At 39.1% G+C, this 16,922-nt stretch overlaps 1 protein-coding gene across 4 annotated transcripts in view; it reads left to right on the top strand.

Annotated features, from left to right (window-relative positions):
- Nucleotides 1–16,922, top strand: part of CDKAL1 (CDKAL1 threonylcarbamoyladenosine tRNA methylthiotransferase) — a 626,106-nt gene that overhangs the window by 247,270 nt on the left and 361,914 nt on the right. For all 4 annotated transcript variants that reach the window (XM_032776978.2, XM_075062869.1, XM_032776979.2 and 1 more), the window contains one exon: nucleotides 2,126–2,246. In XM_032776978.2, coding sequence (XP_032632869.1) covers nucleotides 2,126–2,246 — 121 coding nt within the window. The remainder of the gene's footprint in view (nucleotides 1–2,125; nucleotides 2,247–16,922) is intronic.

Raw genomic sequence — 16,922 nt, forward strand, 5'->3', positions numbered from 1 at the left:
TTTAGTGCCTTTACTATTAATTCATATTTATGATTTGGGAAGACCATTTATTTTTGATTTCTGCTGGGAAAAAAATAACCCATTCCAAATAAACCATTGTAGCAGTAAACTTTCTATCCGTTGTTCACACTTACTTTTTCCTTCAGTTCAGATTTTTGCAGAGATACAGTATTTATAAGAAATAGAGAAAGGGAGTACGCTGCTCACAGTTTAATTTCTATTCATGTCATACTGCTATACTTCCATTATTATTAAAAATATGTAAAATGCATTTTGTTAGGTTGGTGACTCCTTAATGAACCATTGGATTGGAAAATAACTAGTTGTATCATTAGACAGAGAGATTGCTATTTGTATGGGATAGTGGAGATGAATAATTTAGCAAATGTTATTAGCAAAGGCAGCATATTACTGAATTCACTGCAGAATGTAATGAAATTTCTGTCATGTGCTAGTACAAAAATAGTATTCCTTTCTCAGGCATCATTGAACTTTTGATATCTGTTGTTGTATTAATTATAACATTATCATGCTAATCTTGCTCACTTCTTCATTAAAAAAGTTTTTGATTGAAAAATTTTACTTATATTAAGAATCAGAAAGGAATGGTATGCCAAATGCAGCTGCTTGACTGTGAGTTACTGTAGCCATATTATAGGAAGAGATCATAGTATGAATGCCACATTATTCTTAAATTACTTAATGTCTGAAGAAAGCCCTTAGAGGAGAGACATCATGATTGATGGATGAATTATTTAATTTTCTAAGCAAAGTTATTGGTATAGTAGGAATGAGCAAACTTGCTTGGACCTTGTGTTTTATTTGAGTTGAACTTGAAATCCATTTCACTGAAACAATATGGACTTAGTTCAGTTGCGACTTCATTGTTTATTTAATGCTTTTCTTTTTTTTTCTCCTGAGGGTAGTTTTATATATTAATGGTATATATTTAAAAACAAAATATTCATGGCAAGCATCATACATTGTCAAAGAAGAGCTTCCTACCTTTCCCCGTCTTCTACTGAAGAAGATGATTCTAATAGCCTTGACTTTATTTATTTATTTATTTATTTTATTTAACTAACTAACTAGTAACCTTTTCCCATCTCTATCAGATGTCCAGCCAGGTCTCTTTCCATCTCCATCAGATATCCAGCCATGAGTTTTACTTGCTTTACCTTCCTATCTCAATCTAGGCTTGTGGAGATATGGCCCTCAAGTGTTCTCCTGTTAGTCACTCTGGGGCATTACACCCAACCTGTGGCTATTATAAAAACATTGTTTGTTCTCTTCATTGCAATATTTTGCTTTTGAAGGTGAGTAAACCACTGGCATGTGTGCTTTGTAAGTCTGTAGACAGGGGACGTGGAGACGATGTAGCTGGTACACATCTGCACACAGCATGAAAATATCAATTTTAGATAGCGCTCCTTGTGCACCACTTGCCTTAGGAAGTAAGTTATGATGACGTTCATTCTCTGACCTGGGGTGTCTCTTCTGAATCTCTACAATATACTATCACTCTGCCAGTATAGACTTAGTAAGCATTTTTGCTTAAATTGACACAATGAGAATAAATTAGATCCAAAATTTAGCTTCTGTTATGTAATAAACCAGTGGTTTTCAACCGGTGGTTCGACTATGTCTAAGATTCCCAAAGGGGGTCACACCTCCATTCGAAATTTTTTAGGAGTCTGCAAAAGAAAAAAGGTTGAAAACCACTGTAATAAGCTTTAAGACCAATTAATTAAAATTTAGTTAATTATTTTAAAAAAAGAATTTCTATTCATATTTTTAAATATGTAGAAATAGTTTTAAATCCTGCCATGCTTACAACTGAAGAATTGCAGTGTTTTGCTAGTGCTTGAGAACATGAAAGTGAAGCTGTTTAGTTCATTTTCATTTAATAGGCTGAGAAAAGTAAATTAGACTTTTAATGTGATTTATTTTAACTGTTAGTGTTCCTTTATACATTACTCTGTTGGTAGGCAAATTATTACTTTTTCTTTTCATTCTTCAGGGTTTTTTTTAAATGCAGACACTTGATATGTGTAGAACAATAAATTAAAGTAAAGTGATGGGATTCATGTTTAATATGTAATGTATTTTTGTGCTTCATTTGAAGGTCACTCTGTGAGACTGCTGGGTCAGAAAAAAGATAATGGAAAACGGCTGGGGGGAGCTCGATTGGATTTGCCAAAGATTAGGAAGAACCCACTGATAGAAATTATTTCCATCAATACAGGGTAAGCATCTTCCAAACTTACTTATAAAATATTCAGCACTGCCTAGGGAATTCAATTTCATTTTTCTCTAGGGCTGGTGTGCACTGCTTTGAGTCATGTAGCAAGAAGGAGACAAAGAACATTGTAAAACCATAAAGGATTTTAAATGGTGGTCTTTCTCAGAAAAGAAATCTTCATTTGCTTGTGTACATTCCAATAACTTTTCTGTCAGGAAGACTTGTGTGTTTTTATTAATATTATTTTCTATAATGTCCCTTTATTATACTACTTAGAGGTTTCTTATACCACTCTGCCCTGAGGTAAGTATATTTAAGAAGATTGTGGTTTATTTTATAGAAATGAAACCTTCTCTTCTTGTTTTAAAGTGAAGTGGGCTTTCAGTACTGTGTCTTTTTACTGTGTATCTTTCATGTTTTATATAATTAACTAATAATGTATTCTAAAAGCTACAGTGGAGGCATGATTTTAAACTGACAAAAGTAACTTATTACAGTTAAAAAGGGATCTGATATAAGGAAAAGATTGTTAGGAACAAAGTCTGTCTTCAAGTATACACTCTTCTCATCGCTCCCATTGAAGTCTGCAGCTATTGTATGCGTGTGTCTGAGTGTATACTAGAGAGATGGGTGGAAGATGCTGTGTTGCACCGTCATAACTCTGTCTTTCGAGATTAGGGTACTGCTTTTTTGTTTATTTTTTTTTTACTTGTCTTACCATTGGTGTACTGTTGATGACTCTTGATATTTGCCATAATTTTCAAGGGTGAAAAGTAGTTCCACAATGGCTACACACAGCAGGTTTCTCAGAATGTAAACATCATATAATCAATGACATATGGGACAAAATTTATCACTCTTATATTTTAACTGTGTCCATTTTAGCTGTCTTGCTTTAGAATGCTGTTTGAGAGGTTTTTTTACATCAGTACCTTATTTGATCTGACTTCCTTGTTCAAAAGTGGATTGGAAAAAGTGCTGAAATTTAGTTTTTGGTATAGTACACGTCACTGAAAATTTAATTTTGTGTCAGCTACATAGTAAAAGGAAGAAATGGTACAGTTGTTACAAATGTACTGAATATTTGTGATTCTATATATTGGAAGGAGCTTTGAGAAGGCTACAATTTCTAATAATTAAATTGATCCTATTTTTATGTTTCCTCTTTCTTCTCTCATTCTCTCCATCCCCCTTCCTTCAAGGCCTTACCTAGCTCCAAACTCCTGTCTGTAGCATTGGTGCATTCAATCCAGTCTAGCCTGCCTCTGCTCCTTTGGCTGCTCTGCCAGATTAGCCCAGCATGCCTTGTCCAGCCACAAATTTCTCTGTGTCTCCTTTTCAGATCTGTACGTATAACAGAGAATTGATTAGGTCGGGAATTCGTTGGGTGTAGAGAATCTGTGATGGCAGCTTCTGCTTCCACCCATTGAGAGTCAGTCCATAAACACTATCATAGTAGCACATCTCATGAGCCCCCACTCCTCCCGACATGCTTGGCCCCTGTCATCGGCAGCAGAGCCCAGGCAGGGAGCAGGCCACTTTCACCTTCCGAGTCAGGCTCCCTCAGGCAGCTGCTACGCTGCACAGAACAGTGACCCAGAGCAGCCAGTTTCAGCCATGAGATGTAGCTCCGTTCTGCTCCCTGCCCAGCCTAGCTTCCAGGGTGAGCCGCTGAATGTGTGGGGGGACAGGTGCAACGGAAGGAGGACGGAGGCCACCCCCTTCCCCCCTCCCACAGATAACATGAGGTGGGGACTGTGTGGCAGCTCTGGGCTGGGCTCAGAACAGAGGTGAGGTCAGAGCAGATATGTAGGATGTTCATGTGTGTTCCCCTTTAGATTGTCCCCTCCGTGTGGGGAGGCACGAGTCGTTGGGGTACACAATGCAGTCCTCCTTTCTGTACTTTTTTCTTCTGCTCCCGTCACTTATCAGAAATTGTCACTCAGGGAGGCACTAGAGTTAGCTATTCAGACTGTTACATACAACAGGACAGCTATGAAGACCCTATGACTTCAGCAGGACTTGGGCTTTTAGTCTTGGTTCCCCAGGGTATGTCTACACTGCAGTAGAACACCTGTGTCTGGTCCGTGTCAGCTGACACACGCTTATGGGACTGCAGGGCTATAAAATTGCAGTGTAGATGTCCAAACTTGAGGTGGAGGTGGGATTTCTTGTGTTGAATCAGATTGATTTCCATGTCCTTATTCACATATCTCCTTTGGTCCTCTACTTTTATTTAGACCTCAGTCATGTGTAGTATGTGATTATCCATATTTAAGCCTCTCATTTTGCATTTTATATGCCTGTTGGGAAAAGGGTCACTGAGCTGTTTCATTATCTGCATGATCTCCTGATCTGATTTCTCTGCCTATCAATTTGAAGTAAGTTCAGCATGCCATTGTGTAGCACAGCTTCATTTCCATCTAGGGAAAGATCTTATTTACCTTTTCCATGGTTGAATCCATATTGGTGCCTGTTTTCTGACTACTTGGCCAGTCAGACTTTCCACTGAGCGATTCAACAGGATCAAAGATTGGTCTGGTCCTCTCCCTTCCTGCTTCCTGAGTCTTCTGCTTCCTAGTTTGTAATGCCCCTTGGTACATTATCTAGCGAGCAACTCTCTATTCAAGATTACAGTTAGCCTCCTGGGTTATTGGCCCCTTCAGTATGAGACAACATAAGAATCTCATGCAGTCCCCTTTTCCGTCACTTCCATCAGGTCCATTATTAGGCCACTTACCATTGGGCAACAGGCTGAGTTGCTAGACTTTCCTTCCAAGGAGCTAGGGCCATAGGCTATTTGACTTGTAGATCTGCTGGCTTTCTCACCCAGCGGGATTCTGGAAAAAAATCTGTGTCTACCATTAGAAGTGATTTGGAGGACTGATGCTTTTTCATTCACCTGCTAAAAGAGGTATAGTTAATTCTAAACTAATCTGTCCGGTGTAGAAGTTTCTATGGCTGCTATCCTCATAGTACTAGAACACCTAAATGAAAAGTGAATAACTCACTTGGTATTTCCAGATAGCTTTAAGACACATTTTATTTTATTGCAGAAGGATCTGATGCCTCTTACCACTTTTTGTTGTTTCCCAAGACATTCCTTTCAGTTTTGTAGTATTGTTTCTTCAGCCAGTTTCCATCACCAAGGAGATGAAGGGGCAAACTTGACAGAAGAATTTCAAAATGTAGTTTCACTTGTAATACTTGGTATGTCATATGCATCAGCTGGCCTGGAACTCACTGGAAATAAAACATTAACGATGTGTGCCTCCAGTCCTGTTCTATCCTTCTCCTTGTAGAACAAATGTATTGGTTCTACAGTCTAAAGGAGAGAGTGATATTCTTTCATTATTTCACCCATCCTTTCATAATTTTCCATCTTAATCAGTTTTAGATTTCTAGGGTAACTTTTAAATCACTCACACAGACACTTTATTCAGAGTTCTAACACATTACTGATCTTTATTTAACCAGGTGAAAAATAACGGTTCTATACAAAGGTAATGAACCTACACATTTCCCCTTATTCTAGCTCACCCTTCCTTGTGAGTCCTTAGGGGACCTTCTGTGTTCAGGCAGGAGGTCATCATATCCCTCTCCAGGTTTATCTGGCTCCTGCAGCAGCTTCCCTTGTCATATACATACCTGCAAGCAAACATAGATTTAGTACAGGGGTTGTCAAACTGGGGGTCAGGATCCCTCAGGGAGTCGTGAGGTCTTTACATGGGGGGTCACGAGCTGTCAACCTCCACCCAAACCCTGCTTATCTCCAGCATTTATAATGGTGTTAAATATATTTAAAAGTTTAATTTATTAGGGGAGGTCGCACTCAGGGCTGGTCTACACTACAGGGGGAAATCGATCTTAGATACGCAACTTCAGCTACGTGAATAACGTAGCTGAAGTCGAATATCTAAGATCGGATTACTCACCCGTCCTCACCGTGCGGGATCGGTGTCCGCGGCTCCCCCTGTCGATACCGGAACTCCGTTGGGGTTGGTGGAGTTCCGGAATCGATATAAGCACGCTCGGGGATCGATATATCGCGTCTAGATGAGACGCGATATATCGATCCCCGAGCAATCAGTTTTAACCCGCCGACACAGCGGGTAGTTTAGACATAGCCTCAGAGGCTTGCGATGTGAAAGGGGTCACCATTTTAAAAAAAGTTTGAGACCCACTGATTTAGTAAATCACAAACTGTGCAGAAATTCTTGGATTTCCAAAGACCCTGTGAGCCACCTATGAAGAAATCTACATCTGATTTGACTCACAGTTCAGCATCTTTGAAGCATCAGTTTTGACAGAGTGGTTGAGAGTCAGGATCAACCCCATGTTATGATCTTTTAGCTGCACCAGTTTACCCACCTTGTCTCCCTTTGGGGACCACTTCTCTCACTTCCAGCTGGCATGGGATCAGATTACATCAGACAGCTGGGTGATGGAAACTTACTCTAGATGTCAGAGTCCTAAAAAACTTTGTGAAAGTGTAGAAGTACAAGATGATGACTCTTGCAGCTATAATTCCATTATTGGATCCAGGGGATTGTTTTTTGGCCCTCAGCCTTCAGGATGTGCATTTTTATGTCATGATTCACCCATTACACAAGAGATTCCTTTGGTTTTTGGTAGACCAGGACCACTTGCAATACTGGTGCAAATACTGGTTTGGATTTTCCTCTGCTTGAAGAGTATATTTGAATGTTCTGGCAGTCACTGCATGTCTTTGTCAAAAGACAATAAATCTTTCCATAACTCAATGATTGGCTAATCAAAGGCTGATCTTACAATGATGTTCTTTCTGCTACACAGACAATCTTGATCCTATTACTCAGGCTAGGTTTCCAACTCAATATCAAGAAGCCCACATTGACCCCATACAGAGAACAGAATTCATAGCAGCATGCCTCAAGCAGTAACAGCCAGAGCTTTGCATTTATCAACAAAGTCACCCAGTTTTGTGAGATCCCTTTGTAATTCTCCCCAGTCTGCTTTGGACTTAACTATCTGGAAGCTCTTAGGGGATGTGTGCATATAAAAAGATCACCCCACTATATGATTTTATTCCTTAATCAAAAGCTTTTTTTATTCCTGGGTGTCCTTTTTTATCAAAGTAGACTTATTTCAGTCCCTTTAATCATTGCCCGATCCGAAGAAGAGCTCTAAGTAGCTCAAAAGCTTGTCTCTCTTGCTGGTGCAATAAAAGATATCACCTCACCCACCTTGTCTTTCTAATATCCTGGGGCCAACATGGCTACAACAACACTGCAAACAGCTGATGTTGATGTCAGATGAACAGGAGGCTTTCTATAGCAGACAGCACGCAAGGAGAGGCTGGGGGCATAGTGCCAGAAATCAGGGGGTTTACAAACAAATTGATGTTATGTAAGGGAAGCATGTAACCCGTTCACATCTCAGAATTGCTGTGTGTGGATTTTATAGAGCAATAATTACTGTTTGGGGAATTATTTGTTGTAATTAAACTGAGTTAGTTTTACATGATAACTATTGTGATTTTGCAATGATTTAGGTTCCTATTAGGGCAATCTTAATTTCTTTGCCAGCATATAATACTTCACAGAGGGATAGAAAGGTCCCAAAGAGCACTTTAAGACATTCCAGGTTTTTGTCAAGTATGCTGTTGGTTAGGAATCAGATGTTATTACAATGGGGTCAAATTGTTGGCCTAATCTTCATCAGTGCTTAAGGAAAAGTGAAATTATTTCAGATCTAATAGATGTCACAGGAATGACATATCAAAAGAATGAGCACAGTTATACTGTTTGACTTTCCTGTCTTTTGCTATGGATTCAAGTCTCCCCATTGTACTCTATTTTCCTTAAGTAAAGGTATTTACCAGTTATGTATATATTCCTAAATACAAGGGGAAATAGATGGAAAATAAATCCATATAGCCAGATGAAAATAAAAAAATCCCATAAAATCTAACTTCAAGAAAGTTTTATAACAACTCAGAATCAATTAAACTTGTCTTACTTGGAATATTTCTCCCTCTGAGGTTTGTGCCACTGACTCTCTGTGGTCTGGTGTCACTTTTGGCTTCCTTTGTCTGCTACAGCTGGGGAAACATGTCTCCTGCAGGCTACTGTTAGACTGTGCTTATCTTATTTGAAGGTTTTGTGTCAAGAGGAGCTGCTGCTGCCTCTTTAATATGGCTAATGAGTAGCCCGGGTTGGTTCCTGGTGCTATGGTGTGACTGCCTGGAAGTTCAGCCACTTTTCTTTTTAGAATATAAACAGGACTGAGAATTATCTGGATTCTTTTTTACTGTGGCATGGCTTCCTCTGGAGAATAATCCAAATTATGGTTGACAGAAAGTATATATTTTTCTATACAGATGAAGAGAGAATTGGAAGGCTGTCTTCTCTGCTATTCACTTAGGATTAGCAAGAGATGAGGAATTATGGGAAGGCTAATTCTATTGACTGTTTAGAATATATGCCATTATTAATGAGAGCAAAATCTTTGAGTCTTTAAACATCACTGATTCCCAAGTTGGTACCAGTAAAAGCTTTATCATCTGGCATGTTGGGAGAATAGGGGGGTGACAGTTAGTCAAAAATTCTGGTTAAGTAAGAGTTACTAATGGAGGGAGGGAGTTTGGGTGTGCGAGGGGGCTCAGGGCTAGGGTTTGGGGTCACGGGCTCTGGGAAGGAGTTTGGGTGTGGGAGGGAGCTCGGGGCAGAGGGTTGGAGCACGGGAGGTGTTTTGAGGTGTCAGATATGGGTGGCGCTCACCTCGAGAGGCTCCCTGCAAGCAGTGACATGTCTCTCTTGCTCCTAGATGGAGGTGCAGACAGGTGGCTCTGCACGCTGCCTCCACACACAGGTGCCTCCACCGCAACTCCCATTGGCCGCAGTTCCTGGCCAATGGGAGCTGTGGAGCCAGTGCTCGGGGTGAGGGCAGCACATAGAGCCCCCGTGGTTGTTCCTCCGCCTAGGAGCAGTAGTGACATGTCACTGTTTCCTGGGAGCCATACAGAGCTAGGTAGAGAGCCTGCCAGCCCTGTGCCAACTGGACTTTTAATGGATATCAGAAATACTGATTTGTAGAGCTTTCTGGTTGGTAAAGTGCCAGATAACACAGCTTTTATTTAAATTACATATTGTTTATACTCTGCTGGATTTAGAATCTCACTTCCTGGGTGACAGATGAAGTTTTCCCACCAGCAGTTGGCAGACATTGAATTCCTGTGTATATCTGACCATTGATAAATCATAACTTGTATATTTTGTAAAAAGAGTTGATTGAATGTCTACATGATGTCTGTGTCTGAGATTTGTGCCTACTATATTTAATTACTCTCAAATGTTAAAAATAATTTTTAAGGATCCTGTGTATAGACTAATACATCTCATAATTCATAGTGGACACTTGATTTTAGAACACAAGATCAATAAATATTTTTGACTGGAATATAACATTCTGTACATAGTGACCAAGTAGTACAAGGGTTGCCAAACCTCTAGGATTGGTCTGGAGTCTCCCGGAATTGACATTGATTTCCCAATGACTGCTGAAAGCAAACAGGGAGATTTTAATAGTATATTTGAAGAAAATGACATTACGTTATGTCTGGGGGGGGGCGCGGAATCTCCCAGAATAGCTTCAGTCAGAGTTGGCAACCCTAAGTAGTACACATACTTATGCTGGATTTCCTCAGTTTGTACATCTAATTACAGTTCAGGATAGACACTTGGAACTGAATCTTTAAGAAATGTAAATTGATGTATAATTACACTATCTGAGGATCTGGTCTTTGATATTAAAATACATACTTTTTATAATTACATGTTTAGTTCTAGCACAGGAGCGGCAACCTTTGGCATGCGGCTCGCCAGGGTAAGCCCCCTGGTGGGCCGGATTGATTTGTTTACCTGCCACATCCGCAGGTTCGGCTGATCGCGGCTCCCAGTGGTGAACCGTGGCCAGTGGGAGCCGCGATCGGCCAAACTTGTGGATGTGGCAGGTAAACAAACTGGTCTGGCCTGCCAGGGGGCTTACCCTGGCGAGCCGCGTGCCAAAGGTTGCCGATCCCTGTGCTAGCATGGCCTGTTCTTTCCTCTCTTTTTGGTATTTTGTTGTTTTCTAATTTTATGTATTTATATGTACAGTATATGTATCTGCTCCGTTTTAATGCAGTACTTAAAAAAATACATATATAGGTGGCATATTGTGTCTCTCTGAAAGTTGCACGCACACACAATCTTTGCCTTGTCATTCATTTTTTGTTACAGCATCTGAAAAGTTAGGATTTCAAAACTTGCAGAAACCACACTGTTGTAGCAGAGAGATGGAAAAAAGTTGTTTACAGTGGAAAGAATAACAATCTATGATTGATTTTTTTAATTTTTTGCCTGTGGTCTCTTTCCAGTACAACTTACTGTAACTCACAACTAAGGTCAATATTTCCTAATTAGAGAATTTAAATGGAGCCTGGATGACATAGTCATTGAAAAGTGGGTATTTTAAAATTACCAGACAGATCCTGTAATAATAGCTTTTCATATTCAAGTAATGGAACATTAAATAATTTTCATAATTTTATTTGCATACCATCATCCTGCTGGGTTGCTCAAGGTGCTGCATAATAACAATCATATTCGAAATTATTAAAAAAGCTACTCTTAAATCAAAAAGATTCTATTGTATATCAGAAAAAGGGTGTTGGAGGGGAGTGGGACATATAAGGGTCTTACTGTTCACACATGCATGGTCTCACATCTCCAAGTATACCTAAAACTTTGATGAAGCAAATCTATAACAAAGGTGTGTTTTCTCAAACCCTCTTCAGCCATGTTTCCACCTTAACAATAATCTTAACCTAAAATTTATCAATGTTGTTTCAGAAATAAGTAAGCAATGAGACAATACAGGACTCTGCGAGTAAGAATGTAGTAACACTTCTAGTTTTTGTACAGTCTAACTGCACAGTCAGCTCAGAGTGATCTGCCTTACCTTTTATCAGTTCTAAGTGTGGGAGTGTAGGCCTGGCGTACCAACAGGGAGAAGGTTGGTTAGTTTCTTTAGCACAGAATACCTGTGCTATCTGTTCTTTATTACTGTGAGTGGAACGTATCGAGATGTACTAGTTTTGGATTTTGCTGGACCTATGGGAGACTGATCAAGCAGCCTATGTAAAAGAAGAAAGAGCACTTTAAGCAAACAGAAGTTTAGTTATTAGTCGGGCTGGGTGCTCCAGAATGTTAGTAGGAAATGGAAGCCTATTTCAGAGCTCAACTACCCTTATAGTTAGAAAGTTTTTTCCTAATATCTAATTTCAATATCCATTGCTGCAGATTAAGCCCATTACTTCTTGCCAGACCTTCAGTGCATGTGGAGAACAATTGATCACAGTCCTCTCTATAACAGCCTTAACGTATTCGAAGACTGTTATCAGGTCCCCCACTTAGTCCTCTTTTCTTAAGACTAAACTATAATATCAGATGCAGAACAGCCCGCTATGGAACCCGACTATATATGTTCTCCCAGTTTGAGTAGTCTTTCACCCAGTTGTGCACCCACTTTATAGTAATTTAATCTAGACTGCATTTCTCTAGTTTGCTTATGAGAAAGTCAGGTGGGGACTATATTAAAAGCTTTACAAAATCAAGATATATTATGTCTACTGCTTTCCCCCATCCAAACCCTGTCAAAGAAGCAAAATTTGTTGGGTTAGCATGATGTGTTTTTGACAGATCCATGCTTGCTGTTCCTTATAATCCTGTTGTCCTCTAGGTGCCTACAAATTAATGGTCTACTTCATCTTGAATGGTCCCTTAGACTGCAGGCTAGCTACTTATGCTATACTATCTCTTCGACCTTGTTTTTAGCTGTGACACTATGTGCAGCTCGAAAGATTGTCTTTCTCATCAATAGATGTTGGTTCAATAAAAATATTACCTCACCTACATTGTTTCGCTTGTGTAAGAAGTGCCAGTTTTATCTTCCCCTTTAATTAACCTCCTGTTTTCATGATAAGCTGCATGTGTCCCCCTGTTTCCTATTGAGTATTACTTCTGCCTATTTTTATGCCACGCTGTCCTTTATTTAGGAGTGTTCAGTCCCTAAGTCAGACATGGCTGGCTCTAACACATGATCTTATAACCAAACTACATTAGCTCCCCATAGAATATTGTCAGGTTTAAGATCCTTGGTTCTTACCTTGAAGTCTCTGAAGGGGTTGTGCCCAAAATACTGAAAGTATCACCCCCCACACTCCATAATGAAAACCACTGTCATCAACTCCATTTCTGGGGCACAGTGAAACCGCGCAGTGAAAGGGGAAAGCTCATTTGTGCTGTTGACAGATGGCATGGCACTGTGCACTATGGAGTTGTGATTTCTAAAGCACACTAACATGCTGTGGACTAACGCGCCTATTTAGATCCTGCTGGTGCAGTTTAATGTAGTATTGTTTCAAGCGCAGTATGTTAAAGCACACCAGGGAGCTTCTAGTGTGCATCAGCAGAGTCTACATTTACTAAATAGCGTGCAACACATTAGTGCACTTTAGAAAGCAGACCACCATAGTGTGCATTGCCACACCATGCAGACAAATCCCGTTTCTTTGGGGACTAACCCAAACCTGTGGGACACACTCCTGTGCAAACTCCACTACTTCTGTTCCAAATGCAACATACATGTTGTTAACCTTAATAATGAAAGTACATCATAAATAAATGTAAACAAAAATGATCACCATTTTCTCCCCGGGGAAAGGAATGACACACACTTGATGGATGCTAGACATATCAACAGAAAGCCTTGACACAGGTGACTGGCATGGTGTAAATGCCTAAAACAGAATTACCTTAAAGTGTCATTCCACAATGCTTAGTTTCTATACATTAGGTATTTACCTTTCAATAACCTCCTGTTTTCATGACAAACTGCATATGTCCCACTGTGTTGTTACCTTTTGAGCATTCTTTTGAACGCATTTCCTGTGCAATGTTGTAAATCTCTCAGCCCCCAGGTAAGAAGAACTGAAATCCCAGTATTCTGATCCCCTGCTGGTGGACTGAAGTTAGCCCAGTTGGAAATCCCCAGCCCAACCCTCTGCCAGTGTAATTTGATATACTGAACTTCATCTATCTCATTTACAGGGACACTTGCATTCTTTTCTTACTATTTTCTGAATTCCTGCTGCAAGACATGAGTTTCTATTCCTCTTAAAGTAGCTGTGCACACTTTTTTTTATTATTATTTTTAAGTCAACAGAAGCAAACTGATATCTAGCATTTTTTAGGCATTTTGTTGATGTGTGTGGACATTAAGAAAAGAATAATTTAAGCAAAGGTCAAGTATGAAAATTATCAGGGGGTAGCCGTGTTAGTCTGTATCCACAAAAACAACAGAGTCCTGTGGTACCTTAAAGACTAACAGATTTATTAGAGCATAAGTTCTTCAGATGCATGGGAAGTATGAAAATTGTCACCCATCACATGTTTATCTAACTTATTTTTAAGCTAATATGCAAGTGTCCGACAATCACGTCTTTTGCATTGTAGGCTAATGCCAGACTTAGTGTCTTGTTTTGTTTTTAAGAGAGAAACATTTAGTGGTTTTTGGTTTTGTTGCATAAGTGTGTGAGTCACGAGCATGGTGTGTTGTAGCTCTCCTTCAAAACGTTGCTTGTTTTTCAGAAAGTAGATTGTGGCTCAGCATCTAGTGCTGATATTAGACTAAAAATTGCAGCTGGGAAAGTGTTTACAACAGGATTTGCTTAGTCATCTTTATTCTTCCAGTCCTTTGTACTTCTTTGTTGGATAAACTGTCATTGACATTGATATATGCTGCGTTTTCTCCAAATTAGATTTTGCTTGATTATTCTGTTGCTTTCCAAAGTTATGGAACAAATACTCATGCCTGATCTTAATATTGGTATTGATTTAATATTACTCCTCATACAGAAGCCTTTTGTCTTTAAAAAATATTTCTCTAGAAAATTAAAACTTAATGCTGTAAATTTAATTTATATTACTTTTTTACTTCAGCACTCAGATATGTAACCAGGAGCCAAAATGAGAGGTTTAAGAAAAGTTATAGCAGAGAAAAAATTGTAATTGTATGTGAATTAATTCACGCCATAAATAAAATTTTCTAGAACTCCAGCTTCATGATTCAACATTGCTGAATGAGTTAATGTAGTGATGTAAATTACAGTAATATAACAACAATTCCTGGCCCTAATTCAGTGGTGATTTAAATGATTGTGGTGTGTTTGGTGTTAATGGTAATGATAACATACACTAGTATCAGCATCCAGTCAGCATGAGTGAGTGTAATTAATGCTGTGTTGGGTTAATTTATGTCCGTTATTTATAAGGGGATCCTAAATTTCAACTTGGCCAGCGGAGCACATGTGAAAGCATCTACTGTCCTTCTGCAGTAGATCCTCAGAACCTGTTAGCTAACATCTTCTACCACATCTTTAAATTCTAGTTTAGATAAAGCCTTTGTGTGTAGGACCAAGCTTTGTACTCTGAGGATTTCAAAGGGTGTATGGGTGGCAGGAAAAGAAACTAACAGAAGGGTACAAAATAAAGTGTGTGGAGTGGAAAAAATAAAAGGGATGGGGTTACATTATAATAAATTTCCTTTTAGTTTCAGTTCATGGAGCACATATTCCATTCGGCTGTTTTCATGAATAAATATGTTTTGTACACCCACGAAAAGCCTATTTGGCGCAAGTTATATTTTCTTGGTATTTTATGACTAATATCTAACATGTACATGACATTCAAGTTAAACCACTTCTGAATTTGTCACAGAGACTTCTATGGAAATTATACCCACTAAATGTGAATTTGCATTTGGCCCTATATTTATAGAACCTACCCAGTGTAGCATTGTATGTGCTAAACAATAAGACGTATGTTTGTTTGGAGATGTACTGAGATGGCATCATTTATTAAGTTCCAAAAATTTAATATTAGAAGGAAAGTTTATCTTTTAATACACCTACAATACAGCTTGAGTCAAAATGGAAAAAGAGGATTGTGAGAGGTGGCATAAAAGTACTCTAAAATGAAGAAACAAGTGTGGCATATGTGACAAAGCAAAGGCATCCTTATGTTCTATGTCATTCATCACTGTTTCCATCCAGTTAGTCTTTGGTCTTCCTCTATCTAGTGTATATCCCCATGTGTGGTGTCCTTTCCAGTTTCATTCTTGACATACGTCCAAACCATTACAATTCTTTCCTGACTCTTCCGTAACAGTGCTATTTCTTGCCCTAGCCATTTTCTTATCACTTCATTTTTATTTTATTTTCTGCAGCCTTGACATTTTCAGTATTCCCCTTAGCCAGTTCATTTCTGCAGTCAATGTCTCATATGTCAGTTTTCCTCATACTCCAGCATTCTGGCCCCTGCAGCAGTATCAGCTTGACAGTTGTCTCATATAGGACGATTTTTTTTTTAATTGAAATGTCTTTAGCCTTCCTGATGTTGCAGTTTTCCAAATGTGGTAGTGGCTATTCCCATTCACCTTTTTATGTCATCTTCATAGTTCCTATTCCTCAGGGGGGAGGGATAGATCAGTGGTTTGAGCATTGGCTTGCTAAACCCCAGGGTTGTGAGTTCAATCCTTGAGGGGGGCATTTAGGGATCTGGGGCAAAAATCTGTCTGGGGATTGGACCTGCTTTGAGCAGGGAGTTGGATTAGATGACCTCCTGAGGTCCTTTCCAACCCTAATATTCTATGAATACTAGTCATTCAAGATCCACTTGTTGTAGTTCTTTGTGTCTGACTTCAAGCTTCACCCCTTCATCTTGTCTTCCAGTTCGTTTTGTGTTCTCCATGTTAATCTTCAGTCCGAATTTTTCTGCTTTCCTGGTCTACGTTATCAGTTGTTCTCTGTAAAGCCTCCCTGATCAATGCTATAAGGTCAATAGCAACTGCAAATCTAAAGTTATTCACTGTTCTTCCACATAATATAACTCCTGTTGTTTCATCTCTGTGCTACAGCCATTATTATTGTATCAAGTTGAACAAATCTGGCGATAATGTGCACTCCTATGGAAAAGAATATTTCCAACCTGCCAACTGAATTTCAAATAAGAAATTGCATAAGAATAAGGGTGCTCTTGATGAGAAACAGATTGTAGGCAGTAGATCTCTGGTACGCTGTATGAAAACAGTGATGAAATACAAACAACAAGAGTAGGACCTGCTTTTTGGTCTCTTTCTGTGTTTTGGGGACAATACATCTTTAGAAGAGAAAAAGACATGCACAGTCTCTGTCAACAAGTGCTAGGACTGAGGTTTTGGGTAGTAAACATTTTGTGACTCCAGGTATATATGAGAGCAGTTGAATGGTATATTTGTGCTTTTACACCACTGGTCTTTTAGGGTTTCCACCACCTTAGGTTGGTCACACAAATAAGGATGGAGAAAGCTCTCACGCCTGTTCATAAGTCCTTCAGCAAAAAACAGGGAAGTCAAGATTTGATTTTCTCCATAATTCTGATTTAAAAGTGTGTGTGGGGCCAAGAAAGTTAACTTTGAAGCTTTCTTTATAAGAAAGAAACAAAAAATCACAAGCAGAACTTTTTTGTTTTCTATATTTTCTTTAAATATCATCTAAAATCTTTTAAAGATTTTTTTTATAAACAATGTTACTGTACCCCCTGCATTTAGAAACTTTTAG

The sequence above is a fragment of the Chelonoidis abingdonii genome, chromosome 2, assembly GCF_003597395.2.
Source record: "Chelonoidis abingdonii isolate Lonesome George chromosome 2, CheloAbing_2.0, whole genome shotgun sequence".
NCBI classification, from domain to species: domain Eukaryota; kingdom Metazoa; phylum Chordata; order Testudines; family Testudinidae; genus Chelonoidis; species Chelonoidis abingdonii.